Source organism: Rhodnius prolixus, unplaced genomic scaffold (genome assembly GCF_049639745.1).
Source record: "Rhodnius prolixus isolate KJV_2025 unplaced genomic scaffold, Rpr scaffold_1, whole genome shotgun sequence".
Lineage (NCBI taxonomy): Eukaryota > Metazoa > Arthropoda > Insecta > Hemiptera > Reduviidae > Rhodnius > Rhodnius prolixus.
In genome coordinates, this window is record NW_027411581.1 from 12426972 (window position 1) to 12444201 (window position 17230).

General features: G+C 33.7%; 1 protein-coding gene across 1 annotated transcript in view; it reads right to left on the reverse strand.

Annotated features, from left to right (window-relative positions):
- Positions 1 to 11322: 11322 nt before the first annotated feature.
- klar (klarsicht) overlaps positions 11323 to 17230 on the reverse strand; it is a 337779-nt gene continuing 331871 nt past the window's right edge. The window contains exon 27 of the mRNA XM_074129074.1: positions 11323 to 15539. Within this exon, the coding sequence (XP_073985175.1) occupies positions 15338 to 15539 (202 nt within the window). The 3' untranslated portion in view covers positions 11323 to 15337. The remainder of the gene's footprint in view (positions 15540 to 17230) is intronic.

The following is a 17230-nucleotide window of genomic DNA, read 5'->3' on the forward strand; positions in this document are numbered from 1 at the left end:
ATAAAACAAATAAAATCACACACACACTCGCACACACCCAACACAAACTCGAAAAATACGCACCAAATCAAACTCCCAACAACACCCTTCAACCAACCAACCAGATCTACTTCATCTACCAACCACCGAGGTCATCCGCCTCTCAAAAGCCGCCTGCGCGAATTCGCGGAAAGCCACATACGCAGACGCGTTCTCCAGTAACAAGGGGAAAACGTCTCCAGCCAAGCAGAACGGAAATCCCACTCTCCGCCACATAATACAGCGCAAATCATCATAAAGATCACATTCCATAATAATGTGCTCCGCTGTCTCTGGGTCTCCACAAGCGCAATATGGATCCGTTGCTAAGCCCATTTCGAACATTTTGGCGCGCAACATACCGTGTCCCGTGACCAATCGTGCAACTGCATATGGCATCTCAGTGGAAACCAGCCGCCTACCTCCTTCATTAAACTAATCATTAAACTAATGAGAAAACTTAAATGCCAACTATGGCAGGTAGATTATAAGACGAAAAAGACTATTTTTATTACATTTAATGCAACAACAATTTTAGCCAAGCGCATAATTATTCGTGAACTGGAAACTTGTTAACAATAAAGAGTGTATTCAAGTTTACCGCATAAGTTGAATATTTCAGCCCAATTCCAGGGATTCTTATGGAATTGTGCCAGTTGCTGAAAATTCTAAAGCACTACCCGGACTGTATCTTACTTCCCATAGCCTCTTCATTTTCTGCTCCTAGTTCTGTATATTTCTGTTTCTTCTCTCCTGAAACTTGAAGGAGGTATTAGTGCTGAAGACAGCTATTCCCACTAACAGTTCTGTACTTCGGTCCTTACCATGCCATAGAACAATTGTTTTGCACTGTTCTATCAGTGAAAAGCGTTCGGTCATAATACAATCTGCATCAATCACACTCAAGCACAAGATTGGGACTCACATTGGCAGTAGACACACTTTAACCCAATTTTCGTTGCTAACTTCTGATGTATAATTATGGCCAGCTGGTTATGTCAATTATTCACACAAACTTATTATGTACTCTGTATAATTTCTATTGATGGCACAGTCTGCATCTATCATTTTATATTCCAGGAACCTCTCTCTTAATTCCTGGTCAGGACTACTTGATTCCGGATAACTGACATAAAACAAATCTCTACCAAGCGTTTGTCGACATATGACAGAATCATACCATGAGGGTTCCAGATTTCAATTCTCAGTAGGTGCCTTTCTGTCTCCTGATTCGAATGCACTTAAATATACAGATACGATCTCAAGAACAGCCTCATATTCGTAACAAGTGGATTTCTCGGCGCGATCATGCGCCATATTTTTATTATTAGTAGTAGCAGTAATAAGTAATCTAATACGTAATTATGAAATATAATCAGCAGAACCGGGCGAAGAATGATTCCTATCTTCATTAATAATGTAGTCACGAGAGCCACCTTACATCTTTCAATTGGCAATGGCTCTTCCAGCTAACATCTAAGCCACAAAACATGAAAACATTCGAATTTCATTTACAACAATCACCTGTTTGGGTGATTATTTACGAAAAAAATTGTTCAATAAAGAAATAAATACAGCGTAAATGTGAAATCCACAATTGAATCCTTGACATTAATGCGTATTTTGAAATATACATTGTATATTCGAGAAGTTCTTCATTTCTCCTCTAAGTCTGTTGTGTCACAATTAAACGTAGAAATGTGGACACCATTTCAGCAGAACCCCTAATATGATTTTGTTCGCTAAAGGTTACTTTTGGTTTTCACAAAATATGTGTTTTTTTTGTTCAACATTAAAACGGCACAGTTTTCTTGTTTTTGCAAAATGAATTGTTTTTCAAGGAGGACGGATTCACGTGCACTTTGAACGGTTTTTAGAATTCAATACATATTCTATACAGTTTCGAGTTTGTAATTAAATTAATTTATACCATCAGTAAAATATATTGTAACAACTGATGTTTATTATTGTAGCCACATCAAGTGGGGGATGAGTGTAACTATTATTTGTCGGTAAGCAATTTTTTTTTTTTTTTTTAAGAAACAATTTTGCACTTTCGTGACTTATTGTTCATAAAGAAAACTAGTAATATTAGGGACGTAAAGTAGTTTTACCCAAGTTGGTTTGATTGATATTGAGTGGGCACCTGCATGAGGCTGCAATCGATGGGTGGAGGAGAGAGTAGAAAAATAGAAATAAAAGAAAAGATGAAAGAAGATTTGTGTCGTGTCGGCCGTGGTGAAGAGTTGAAATGTTGCACCGTGAGACGGTGGGTAATTCAGTTACAATTACCATCTCCTGGACTGGCGGGAATGGCGGACTGACCGCCATCTTGCGCACTCATACATACACATACTTACTGATCTGAAGTGAGTGTGTGTGTCAGAGAGAGACAGATATATCAACAAGATTTTAATGAATAAACCTCAAATTTTAGACAAAATTTTCAATAGTTCTCAGTGGTGCAGCTTCCCTCCGAGTCTGAGCCTGCACAAAATGCTTTTTTGGGAAAAGATATAGAAAATTGTTTTTCACAACCATTTAATATCAGCCCACAGATGCAGCATTTTTCCTGTACATAATTTTGTATTGTGGGTACTAGGACTATAAACTGATGTCCCAAAAGTTTACGAACTACATCAAGGCTGTGTCCAGTTTCAGCCTCATGCACACATGCGCAGTCCTCTACTGCTAGAAGACTGCATTCAGAGAATCGGTAAATCGTGGTGGTAAGTAAGGCGGTTTTAGCCACACACTCGAGTTCTGTAGAAAATGTGGAAATTAAAACAAAAAATCGACTTCCAATCTTTCTGTAAGGAGCAAGAGTTTTGTAGGCAGACCCTGATTTCTCTCCTGAAATATCATTGATAGGCTCCTGCAAAAACTTAGACGAGGAATAAGAAACTAGTTCCAGCAAAGGTTACAGTCCCTTCTGCACACGTTGGCAGTAATTGTATGATTACAGATTTTATTTGAAAGAAAATAAATTTTAGAACAACTTCTAACTCTGTTGAGTAATGATGATTAAAGGGATTTTCTGTCAAGTTCGAGTCCGGGAATAGAACTTGAAACTGACAATGTCAATAATAAATTTAAAAAATGTTTCTAAGCGTTGACAGTGAATCATTTGTCACCCACCAGAGAGTTACGCTACAAATCAACTGTCCAATGTATGAAAATCACGATTTATGACAAAACAAGACTTGAATCATTCAACTGCAACCGCGTAACGAAACAATAGATTTTTCAATTGAAAACAGTAAAAGAAGAAAGACCTGACCTAATTTGTAACCTTTAGACATAACGGATAAAGGTGTATATGAAATTAATAGCAAAGTTTGCTAAGCAAGTTTTCCAATTCAATTTCAAGAACAGTAATCACATGGTACCCAAAAGTTACTAAAATACATTCCATCGGCTTATCATCAATGTTGTATACTTAACATCAACACAAATATGTTTTTGTTTGTTTGTTTTCACCTTTGCAACGTGAAGATGAGTATAGTGAACATTGTTGTAGTTCCCACGAATACACCAACTTGTCACGTAAGATCGAACTAAGGGGCCCCGTTAGCAAGGAGCTCCTCCGACGTGCTGGCCCCTCAGCACGTACCCACCGATGATGATAACCCTAATACTTTTCTGACACGTCTTCTCTTTGCTATATTATCCGGCGATTCACTGTTATTTCTTTTTCTGTAAGAATTAGTTGTGAAATTTTACTTATTTTCCACGATTTATTGATGTCTAAAATAGGACTACATAACGTTTTACATAACGTAGTTTACTAAAATAACAAAATCAATAAATACTAAAAAAAAAAGAAAAACTCATGAGTTCTGATTGTTACTGATTTTCTTTTTGGTATGAAACTGTCACAGATGTCAAGATAGCAAGCTGTGGAAGTTGTATTGAGAACTAATGAACTTGCTGTAATTTTCTATAGCATAATGTGTTTTAGTTTTGTTAATATAATCTTGTTACAATTTTTCTAGCATTAGGAAAGCGGTAGTCGATTAAGCTGCTACAGTTTATAAGCAACTCACCAGTTCTAAATTGCACTACTCGATCATCCCTCGTGAAGTAATCACACTATAGAGATATAAGAAGAAAACATTTTGTAATTTCAGTCATTAAGACGCAAGTTATTAATCAATTCTCAATTAAAATGTATAAGGAGTACAGAATTTTTGAATGGTTCAAGGGATAATTCATTTTAAAAGCCAGAAAAATAAGTTGGTGTGAATTTGAAATGAGAAAATCAATTGTCTGTACACGTATGTAGCAAATATTCATTCTTTTGACTGAATTGAAAAGTCTTATATTTTGTGAGAACATAATCGATAGAAAGTGTTTGCTTTTGTTTCAAAAGTTTTACTTTAGCTTGAAATGAATGGTAAAAGTTAAAATATATAGTAATTGATTTTAACTATTTCAGAAAGTAAACTTACACCAGCAGAAATCGCAATTTATTTGCTACTGCTGAGTGTTTCAGTTTAAAGATATTTAGCTTCAGAATATTATGAAGCAGCTGAAGAATGAACACTAGGACCAATTCTTTTCAAGGATCAATTCTTTAGAACCTTGAATGCGCCGGTAAATGATCATTTAGTAGAAGTAAAACGAAGGACAGAAATTATTTTATTGCCAACAAGTTTATTTATTTATTTATTTATTTATTTATTTATTTATTATTATTTTATAATACTCGTAGTGGCAAAAGAAACATAAGATTTTATAAATATCATTATTTCTTAAAGTAAAATTACCCAAATATTTGTATATTACCAGTGCAAGATTATTTAATTTTCTGCAGCAAGAAGTTTCATTAGATAAAAAGTAAAGAAAATTTCTTTTCCAATCTCCTGCAGGTTCAAACCCTTCATCTCCACTTCAAGCATTGTTTAACAGTATTGGAGTTGCCTCCGTAGTGGCTTATCAAGAATTCTTGCGTTAGAGATACTCAGGTGCAATACATTCTGCTTTAAGCAATGATGTTGTTGGACGTTACTATGAACCACAGGGAGATGTAGTTATGGTACAGTTTTTGAGTCTAAAAGTTTCTATTTTACAAAGTGTTAGATGGTGATGGTAGATCTATACCCTAATTGTTTCCTCAGATATTTTTACTGCTAATTCAAATGCAAGTATTTTTGATCTGCTCTGATATATTAAAACAAAATTAATTCTATGTGTAAAGAATTTCCAATTTCATAAAAAGATAAAAAAAAAAAAATTAGAGTAATAAAAAAAAAGCGAGCAGACTCTGCAAAACTATATAATTTGCGAAGATCTGATTTTGCATTCTGAAGTGAACAGTGGAACATGAGCATTAAAAAAAGCAACTTCTTCAATTAAACACCAAGAAGTAGCTAATAAATATCATCAACAATAAACATAAAACAGTCAAGTAGAATTACATTTAACTTATCAATTGTTAAAATCAAAGTTGGATGAGCAAAGTGAATGTTGGAAGCCGTTAAAGTTGTTGTAATGACACTCAATGTGTTAATGACTGGATCTCTTTGAAGTTTTACCGAACTTATCATAAATAAATTGTAACGAAAAAAGAACTGTTTTTTCTTATAAACTTTAAAAGATTTAATCCAACTAAAAACAGACTTCAAACGTTTTGCTTCATAAAGAGTGAAAGTCACGCAGATATATTTTCTTAAAGTACTGTCAAAGGATCGATTCTGGACGTTAAATAAATTCTGAAACGATTATGCTCTCTTATAAGACTCTAGTTTGAATTTTAATTTCAACTAATTCAGAAACAAAAAAATAATCATGATTAAAGTAGATCTTTGATAACTGAACATCTTAAAGCACTAAATCATCATAAATATGGATATACATATGTACATACTCATGTGGGTGTTATATCAACATTATCTATAAATTATATAAAAATATATTATTATAATAAAGTTAATTGTATAACACTAATGCAGATAGATACCATATATAGATTATTTGAGATGTACACCATTATTTTTTAGAAAAATATAAATCTTGAAAAGTTAAAAAAAGAAAGACCCATTGCCGGCAAGTTGTAAGGTGCATTCGTAAAAGAAATCTTCGTTATTAACACCAACAAGATTAACGATAATGAATTGAAGCAAAATATAAACGTTTTGAAAATAGTGTAATGTTATTTAAATTACTGTTTATTATTTTTGGTGATTGATTCATTGTTACAATAGGATGACAAAATAAATGCCAATTTTAGTCATATTTTGTATTTTTTATTATGCCGAGCTTTAGACCTAGGGACTAGGTAATCTTTAGTACTAATTGACAATGTAATATTTTACATCATTGAAGGGTTGGTGTGTCTTTTGTCTTGTCTGCTCATGGACTGAGTGAATGGTTAGTTAAGTTATTATATACTGCAAGGAAAAGAAATATGGATGGACTTTAATGTCTATCAGTAACAAACAATAGGAGCAGAAAAGTTACAAACACAAAATATAACCTGAAAATTGACAGAAACCGTTTTCAAATTATTTTTCTATTATTAAATTTGCCCTAACTGTATTTCTTAACCATATCAATGAAATTTATCCAATTATTCCGTCATTATTATCGTTGTTATAGCATTGTTCATCGTTTTTGTTAACTGATTCATTAATCTAAAAGAACAAAAAAAGAACCTAAAGGAATTTTCTAGTAAATAAAAAGCTTCATTTCGATGATTAGTAACAATTTTTAATTATTTATCTAAATCTCCTCAGGTCTCGGTCAAGCCACTTAAATGAAAAATAAGCTCAAAAACAAGACGAGCGATTATAGCAGACTGTTAATGTCGCAGATTCAGACTGTTTATGGTATCTGCTATTAATAGCCTCTGCCATAAGTCTTCATGGCTTTCTTTATTCTACTCACATCTTGCTTTGCCCACATCGATTCGATCGGGAAAATTATTCACTTATATGCCAATATAAATAAAGAGTTGCTTCTACTCTGTTTGTTGAATGTTCAGCGATTGGTTTTTGAGAGAACAGTGGATAAGCGTGTATTTTGCCTTTTGGCATCTCGTCTAGCTTTGTACTATTTCCTGCTACAGACAGAACCCAAAAGAAACCCTTCATTTAGTATTTATTTATTTCCAGCAAGTGATGCAGGAGGAAATGCACTTCGTACTGCTTCATTATTGGTCATTTCTGTTCTTATGGAGGTCACCTAGTAGTTTGAAGAGCAAGTTGTCCACAGTTTAGATGCGTAGGGCCTTCACAGGAATGGTGGCATGAAATTGCACAGGTCACACCGTCATCAAGTATTGACGGTGTAGCTGCTGAATATGTGACCTCATACGCACCACACTCAACTTGCAACCAATGGTCCTTTCGTTGTCCAAGTCTGCCCAATGGGAAGTTCCTATTTAAACATTCATTTCATGCGTTTTTGTTATCCACAGGACTGTGCTTATTTATTCAAAGCTAAATGTCTATAGCCTTATAAATACTTATATTATATATATTATTTACCTTATAAAATAGGCAACCTCTGAAATGTTGCAAGATATATAAAGTGCTAGAAATGTCAAAGGACTGTTTTGTTCTTTCTTTCTGTTACCTCTATTTTTTTAGCATTTAAGCTGCGTCACTTTTGAAAATAAGTATCGATTGGTTTCATCGGTGACTCATACCTAATTTCAAAACTTGCCAACCCTTCGGTTAGGTTAGTTTTTATTATTTTTATTTTTCTTTTATGCACTAGGAAAATTAGCCCTACTGATCCAAACTCGCGAAGGAAAAATAAAATATTGAAAGTACATTTACGAAGTGCTTGCTTGACGCAGAGTTCACAACATTCAACTCCAGATGAAGCTTCTAAAAAACAATGTAGTTTCTAAGAAAGCATAAATAACTCGATAAAAAAACTAGTGTGGATATTGCAAATTGGGTAAAAAGGTACTTTTTCATGTTCTTCTTAATCAACAATAACAAAATCGACTAGCAAAGAATATTTTACTTGGACTACATCTGTAACACTAACATAGAAGCCATTTTAATAAACGTAAAAGCACAGACAACTACGAGTAGTTAGTAGCATCTCTTGGAAGAACTCACACCAAGTTTCAGCCAGATCGGTCTATTTCTTTGTGTTTGGCATTCGTTTGAATCGAGGAAGTCGAGTGATTTTCAAAAAATGGACGAAAAAGAATTTCGTGTGTTGATTAAACACTACTTTATGAAAGGCAAAACGCCTCAGGAGACTAAAGAGAAGCTTGATAAACATTATGGTGACTCTGCACCTTCGATTAGAACAGTTTATAAGTGGTTTCAAAATTTTCGGAGTGGCCATATGGGCACAAGTGACGCTGAACGTTCTGGACACCCTGTTGAGGTTACTACTCCAGAAATCATTGATAAAATCCATGATATGGTGATGGATGACAGAAGAGTGAAGGTGCGTGAGATTGCTAGTGCTGTGGGCATCTAGAATGAACGGGTACATAATATTTTGCATCAACATTTGGACATGACAAAGCTATCCGCAAGATGGGTGCCGCGATTGCTCACGCTTGACCAAAAACGAAATCGTGTGAAGTGTTGCAAGGACGGTTTGCAGCTGTTCCAGAAGAATCCGCAGGACTTTAATCCGCGTCGTTTCGTCACTGTGGATGAAACATGGATACATCACTACACTCCTGAGACCAAAGAACAATCTAAACAATGTGTTACCAAGGAGGAATCTGCGCCAAAAAAGGCGAAGACCGTTCCTTCGGCCGGAAAGATTATGGCGACTGTCTTTTGGGATTCGCAAGGAATAATCCTCATCGACTATCTGGAAATGGGTAAAACTATTACAGGTGCATATTATTCAACGTTATTGGACCGTTTGAAAACCGAGCTGCAAGAAAAACGCCCACGATTGGCCCACAAAAAAGTCCTTTTCCATCACGACAACGCACCAGCTCACACCTCAGCAGTTGTGGTCGCAAAATTAATGGAAATAGGGTTCCAACTCGTTTCACATCCCCCCTATTCTCCAGACTTGGCTCCCTCGGACTACTATTTGTTCCCCAATATGAAGAAATGGCTGGCGGGAAAAAGATTTTATTTAAACGAGGAGGCGATTGCAGAAACGAATGGCTATTTTTCAGACTTGGACAAATCCTATTATTCGGAAGGGATCAACAAACTAGAGCAGCGTTGGACGAAGTGTATAAGCCTAAAAGGAGACTATGTTGAAAAATAAAAAAGGTTTATCCCCAAAAATTAAGTAGTTTTTATTTTTGCACAGACTTTTCAAACGACCCTCGTAAACATAACCTCGATACGCGCCAGTAGTGCTATCTCTCTGACTTTGCACGGACTTTTCAAACGACCCTCGTAGGTTGTTGGAAGTTGGAAGGTTTTGTCTCTTACAATAGTAATTGTACGAGGTGGATATCCTGCAGAATCAGCTTTACTTGTATAGATAGACAAACGCCCATAACCAGACGTTACAATCTCCAATGATTTTTAACATCAACTGTAAAATATAACACTCTTAGTTATGAAGAATAAATTTGATTTAAAATTTTGTAAGCAGGCTTCCTCAATCCTACCATCAATAAATCCCAAAAGTGCTATTTTTCTATTCTACAATCCGAGACAAGCGCGTAGGGAGAACGGAAAGCTAGTAAAAGTTGCTTTACGTGTTTTCTTATATGAATGTTTCTTACTATATTCTCGAATCATTTAGTTTGCACATTTAATAACAGTTTACATCTGATTTGAGCAAACAAATTCTGTGATTTAGTATCACCTTTCATTAGAAATCTATTACCATTAAAGACAAACTTCATATTTGTCAAAAAACAAAATTATATCAGTTGCTGAAGTGTAATTACTTGCAGGAATATAAGTGAAGAAAAAACACTATAAAAGATAATTAACAAAAGAATAAAAGAAATTACTTTTTTTTTTAGAGCCAGATGAGCATAATGACGTAATGGCTAAGCTTGTGAATGATCGTGATGAGTGGTATTCATAAGCTCGTATTTCTCACCTTTATTCAAAGCAGTAGGAATTGAGGGGGGAAGCAGATAAACATATCAAGCATTTCGAATATTAGTACTTTTCAAGCCCTGCTTTATGGTGTGCTAGTTTTTTTTGAAATTTTGTTTACCACAAGGTATACGTTAGATACTGATTGGTGTGCAGGAGTCCCACTGGTAAGAGATTCTAGTTGCCAGCCCTTACAGATTTGTTCATTCTAAAAGTTTCTTACAACTCACAGCTCGGAGGTCAGCAGCGCACTGGCAGAGCTTCAAACGTTCTTCCAAGTTGCTCTTGAATTGAAAACCAAATAATGATCACCATGACTATAATAAACTCCTTTTACGTGGTTTTAGCATGCTCGCTTTTTAATGTTTCTGACCAGTTACGAATTTTCATGAATCAATATCAGTTTGGCGCCAATATGTCTTCCATTAGGTTTCTGACGTACTTTTTTTTTTTACATTATTTTCCACAATATTAATAATTTCGTTACTATGGTGTTAGAATGAAGCAAACAAAAATGGATCATTAATGATCAGTGCAAGGGTTTTTTTAAGGCGCGTAATTCTGCCTTTCGAAAGCATTAAGTTGTCGTGAAAAACAGTTCATCCTTTTGTAATGGAATACTGCAAAGGTTATTATTTTCAGAGCGATTATATTTCCTATGTACATGGAGAAGGTAGAAAAGCTAGAGAAATACATCCTTATTTTATAAAGGAATAAAAGACTTCATTCGAATTATCCGTAACTTCTCATTAATATGTAAATGGATTATTGCAATAAATCGTATGAATCAACGAATGAAAACGGACTGAAACCTCCTTAGTTTTAGAACTTAGGAACACCTATTCGTCAGTACTACCAGTTAATAGAGATTTTCAATCAATTTGGTAAAGCTGTGTGCTCAGTTCTTTGCGAAGGCTTAGTAGGAGCAAAATTCTTCCAATGACACTGGAAACGCCTTTCGGGTCGCTGAAGAGTCTACCCAAAATACTATTTGTATTATTCCTTAGTTCCATCCAAACTAGTTTGATGTCAAATTACTTATATTTCTGAAGACCAAAGAAGGGAAGCAGGTATTAAAAGGTAAATTAGAATTAAGTAAAATTACTTTTTTTTTTATTACTTCCTTAATTTTACATTTTTTTTTTTTATTAAATACAAAATAAAAAGTTACCTTAAAAGTTCTTCCTTATTTTAAAGATATTAAATACACAATGATTTAATAAAGTTTTTTTTTTATTGTTTTACATTTTTAATTTTTGTTATTAAATTTTGATATATGTATATATTTATTTTCAGTTGGGAAATTAGAAAATTATAGAGAAAATTAATAGTAAAGTAATTAATATAACAATTTAAAGTTATAGTTTTTCCTCTACGAATAATTCCTAGAAATGTCTAACAAAAAATTAAGACAATATTTATACAAAGTAAAAGAATCTAATTAAAATAATACAAACCCCACTGAAAACTTAAACTTTTCTATTTTCTCTAATGTAGGCCGAATGTGAGAAACTACCGTTAAAAAACAAAGAAAGAAAATTGAAATAATAATAATAATAATATATTTTATAATCTTAATAACTGACAAAAACATAAGGAATAAATATAAAATGAGTTGAAACTTTTTCTTTTTCAAATATGTTACCGTGAATAAGGAGAGAAAGGATATCTAATAAAATAAACATACTAACTACTTCCTGAGATAACTGACAACATAAAAATACTAAGAAAATAGAACAGAGAGGAAATAAGAAAAACGTTAAATAGAATAGCTAAAATAAAGGCTAAAGTGAGATTAATAGAAATAAACACATTTCTACAAAATATCAAGAAAATCTTTCTAAAAAAATAAAAATCTCCCAGCACTTAGGTGTCATTTAAGTATTATTAATTAGTTACTTTATTATACATTAATTGCGCCTTATTATCTTTCAAAATTAAGAAAATATGTTAAGACACATTCCCCACTTGAGGTGTTAACTTTATTAAGAAAATAAGGAACAAAAAAGATGTGTCTTTTATTCAAAACAATTAATTAACAAAAATTAAATAATAAAAAAACAAAAATTAACAATTGGTAACAAAAACTAAAAGGTTTATTTTTTAATTAAAAAAAATTAATTAAAAAAAAAAAATTCTGTGGATCTGTATTTCTGAACCTTTGTGATGTGGATGTCTAACTTAACACATGTATCTATTTTATTGTCTCTGAGAGCGGATAGATGAAGGTTGTTTTGGAAACGCTACGAAACACATTAAGAGTTAGTCATGCTTCGTTACCCATTTGTTTGTTGACTACAGACCGACATTCAACAAAAAGTCAGATATAAACATTGGGTGGGACCTCGAATGCTAAGAGATCCAGAATAATTCATTAAACTCTGTGGATACCAAAGAAATAAAATAAATTTTGAATCAGAGCTAGTAGGACAATAGAAGGGTAAGTTTTTACAAAATGTAGCTTAAAATAGCAATAATTTATTAAACAACCATGCTAATTCAGCAAAGGGCACACTCGGAGGACAAGATGAAAATGTTTCGAGCTGTAACTTTCCAAGAGATTCGAAGAAGCAGCAAAGAAAATCGTACCCGAAATGAAGACAGTCTCCATGAAAAACCGTAAGGAGAAAATCCATCAAAAGCTAGAGGAGATATGAAATTGCTACGGCTAAATCCTTTAGTTTGGTTTAATGGCGACCAAATTTTCCGCCACCTCAAACCTTTGGGGGTTACGATCGCTGCAGCTGGCTCTACGTGCTTATTTTGCCACAAAAACTAAAAAAAAAATGCTGAAATGTTCTTCCGGAGAGTGTAACTTATGGGTTTTACTAACCCGTGCCACTCTAGTTGCATATGCAATTTAAGCTTTGACATTATTGTCTGTGGAATGAGCAAGCTCTGAACTTAGAGAAGAGAAAAAACATCGAAAGAATTCTGTGAGGAATACTGTGAAGGAATGTATCTAATACTCGGTCGGAATCTACTAAAATCAATGAAGGGAATTGTCAAAAGTCTGACGTCAACTAACATGGATAGCGTATAAAACAAAAATTACTGAACAAAATTATTTTTCCCGGGTATGGTGAGACACACCAAGGTAAACAAATCTGAGAAGATGTCTTGGGCTTGAGATGTCATTAAATGGAATTTATTTACTCCACAAGTTCTGCAAGAAATACAGATATTTAGCTGGAAGCCATTAAATAACTTAAAAATTTGTATTTCTACAGAAATTTGTGACCATTATTTACTATTTAAACTTTACTTCCAAGATTTCTAGTAAAAATACCTTTTTTTAATATAATTTAAAATTAAAAAAGAAAAAAAAATAAACAGGGTTATTTTTTAAGACTATTTTTCACATGTTTTACTACATAATGCTTGTATGTTTTATTATAATAATGTAATGTAAAAATTAAAATTTGAGAACTTATTCAAATAAATTTGGTTTTTTTCAAAATAAAACCGTGCTATTCACAAATTGTGCAGTGATATTTCTAAAAGTTTCTCTTTCAAAAAGCATACTTTGTGTAAAAATAAAAATACACTCACATCGCTTCTTTTATTCATTTTAGTATTTCAAATATACAAAAATAAAGAATTAGAAATGTTAAAATAAAAACTGGTACACTATATCACATACAAGTTTCGTTATTCAATTAAATGTCAAATAAATTATTTTTCTTTAAATAATCCTTGAAAATGGGAAAATTAAAAAAAAAAACAAATCGAAAAAATCAAAGAATTTGATAAATAATGAAAACAAAAGAATCACTAAAATATTTTTGGAAAACCCCCGAAAAATTTTCTAGAAAAGAGAGAAAATTGGAAAAGTAAAGAAAAAATGACGAGAAAACAAAATTACAAAAAAATAAATCAATTGCTGTAATCTATTTTTCTAATATTTATAAAAACAGGTACAAATTACAGTCAACACTTTTTTGCTAAAAAAAAAACACAAAAAATAAACCTTTAATCTTTGCTTGTTGACTTACATAAAACAAAAATGAATAAAATTAAAAGTAAATAAGGGAGAAAAAAAACCTGGAAATCATCTAAGGACTTATTTACTCATTCATTTTTATTAAATTCTTCAAATTTATTCTTCTCCATTTGGTTCATCAGTAGTAGACCTTCATAGAATAGTATAACAACTATATTCTAGGATTCTTTTGCACGTACATGGGCCTGCCAAGTTTCTTCTGATTTTGTCACAAGTTACTCGTTATTGAAGAGAAACTGGATGTCCCCGCTCACGCTAGTCGCCACAGCGATCGCAATCCGAGACTGCCTTATAAACCTTCTAAATGTTTTCAAATACTTAAACCTGCAGTAGTTTTTACTTACAGTAGGGCAGAATAAGGAAGGTAGGAAATAGAAGATGAATTTGGTGATTAGAAGTGATGAATGATGAACTAAAAAAATAAGTAATATGGAAGGTGATCTTAGCAAAGAGAAGCAGGAGTGCGAAACAGAAGAAAGATGAGAAAAAAAAAGGTGAAAATGCTTAAGCAAGAAGCCGGAAAGATGATATCAAAGTATCAGATGAAAAAGAAAAAGAATTCTAAATGTAAACACAGGAAACATTTGAAATTGAACCAGCAACCTTTTGTGAAGATAGGAAGCTGAGAAAATGAACGAAGAGACGAACTGACGCTAGTTCCTCATGAAATGGCGACAAAAGACCATTTAGCAGGTGCAAATGGAACTAGAAGCGATGGTCACAAGTAGTTATTCGATTCTATGAAGAAAGATTGCTCTGGCACACAACTAACTAAGCCGCAGTAGACCTTAATTATTTTTAGTTCAGTTTTTAAATAAATTATTTAAAAAAACAAAAATGGTTTAAGTAGTTTACTTTTAAATGTCTACTTACTTTTTATTTCTTAACTTTTACGACTAACACGCCCAAATATATAATTGTTTAAAAAAACTAATCATAAAAAATATAATTATTATAAAAATTTGGGACACGTTAATGTTAACGAAGTATCAACAAAAATAGAATAAAAATTAAGACAAAATGCAGCACACCAATGCCTATTAAATGTTCGTTCAAAAATACGCCTTTCCACCGGAACTCTGATCCCTTCAACGGTGGCCAACAATCTCCCACCCAATATCGGGTCTATATTGAAAGGAGAGGAGGGAAAGCGGTTATTAGAAAAAGAAAGAGGATCGAAGAATATTAATGTAAAAGACACCTTCTTTGCTGCATCGATACCAATATTTCCTTCTTCTTGTAGTCATCTGGCTGCTGGCTAGCTAAAGGTGAGCAAAAGAAAAACACTTTCCGTTCGATTACTACTGTTAATATTTTAAACAGGTGGAGGACCTCTCATGTATCTGATCTGTGGTGTAATGCTCAGTGTGAGATTGTTCATGGAATCACAGCATTGTGGCTCTAGCAAGCATGCTATACAAAATATGGCCATAATCGCCAACTGGAATGGCAAGCCGGCACGGATTACCCGCCATAACCACCAACCTCCGCTCTTACCGTCCGCTTCGTCATCTTTCCTGTAACAAATCAAGTAAAACAAGAAATTAGAGGTTTCATTCTAAAATCCTCCAAAGATTCTGAAATTGTGAGACTTTTTTTTTTTTTTTTTGCATGATGTAAAATTTTAACATAAACTTCTCTCCAGTCTAACCCTAAAAAAAAGTCCAGTTCATATGTACGAAACATTCGTAAACTGAGAAGAGACCGAGGCAGTTGCATGTTTTCGATTGGCTACCGGGCATGACTGCCTTCCTAAGCATCTGCATAGAATCGGTGTGTTTGACACCCCCATTTGTCCACTATGCAGATAAGACGAAATGGATGCCGAGCACCTCGAGGAGTGTTCTGCTTTGGCAGGCGCTCGGGAGTCGGTTAAAGACCTGAATAAATAAATTAAAATAAATAAATTAAAGTAAATAAATAAATATAGCCAGGCAGCGATGCTCTATTGGGTTGCGCGGGGTCTAGTGGCCGCAAGGCCGGAGACCGGCGTAGGTTAAAAAAAAAAAACATTCGTAAACTTGTTCTGAACATAGATTAACCAATGTCACGTCCCTTGATTATGGTACAGTTGATCGAAATTTAAGTTGTGGCACTTTAGAGAGAACACCAAACCTTTTCCGAGGATAACAGGGCTAACAAAACTGATTGGTCTTCTAGGTACTTTCTGATTGCTCTTCTAGGTGCTTTCTGATTGCTCTTCAAGGTACTTTCTGATTGGTCTTCGAAATACTTTCTTAATAAAACCTCTAGAACCATTTTATAGAAAATCACGAAAAACATAAAACTTCTTTCATTGGACCAGGTCAGACGGGCAGATGCCAAATTAAACAGACCGAACAGAAGAATAGTGCCTATCTAAGACTAGGTACGACCTAGTCTGGTGATAAATACTAGATTTAGGAGTGCTAATAACCAAGCAAAATTTAAGCAAAATGTACAACATATTAACAAAAAGAAGACAATTCTTTGGCTATTTTCAAGCAAATTATCAAGCAAAACTGCGTTTACAACAACAACTTTTTTTACTATACACTAAGCAAAAATTAAATAAAGCGTAAAATAAGTTAGAAGGATCAGGAAAAAAAGTAAATAAATAAGCTAGCAGGTTTAAAAAAGGGGGAATACTCTAAGCGGAGGGTAAAATATGCAAAATAAGTGGCACAGCTAGTTGCAGAGGATTGCATTGTGTACAGATGTAAGTGTAATGGGGCATTATCGTGAATTCATACGGGGGGTTATGCGGAGATAAAAATGTACTAGGTAGTATAAAGTTATGTACATGTGTATGTTTTAGTGCATTTTAGAAAGGTTAAATTTGTATGAGAAGACAACCATTTAGATGCTTTATAGCTCACTATGATTGTATGAGGGGTTCTAAGACCACATTGGTCGGAAGAAAATGGAAATTCCAGGTTCCCAGGCGTTTTGGAACGAAACGTTTCTTACAAAGTCAATTTATTATGATAAACCTATATACTGAAGACAAAATTAAGTAAAAATTAGATGTAGAGATCTTAAGCAATATAATAAGAGATTAAGATGAAGATAATAGACGGGACGGGACCTATGCCCCATGGCACCGCAGCCACAGAAGACTTATTGTGCCAGCCCCTTCTTAGTTCTAGTAAGCGAACCCTCCTCTACTAAAGAGGTTGAGGACTTTCCTTACTAGTTCTTTTTGCGCTACTATCTCCTTCGGCCTCAA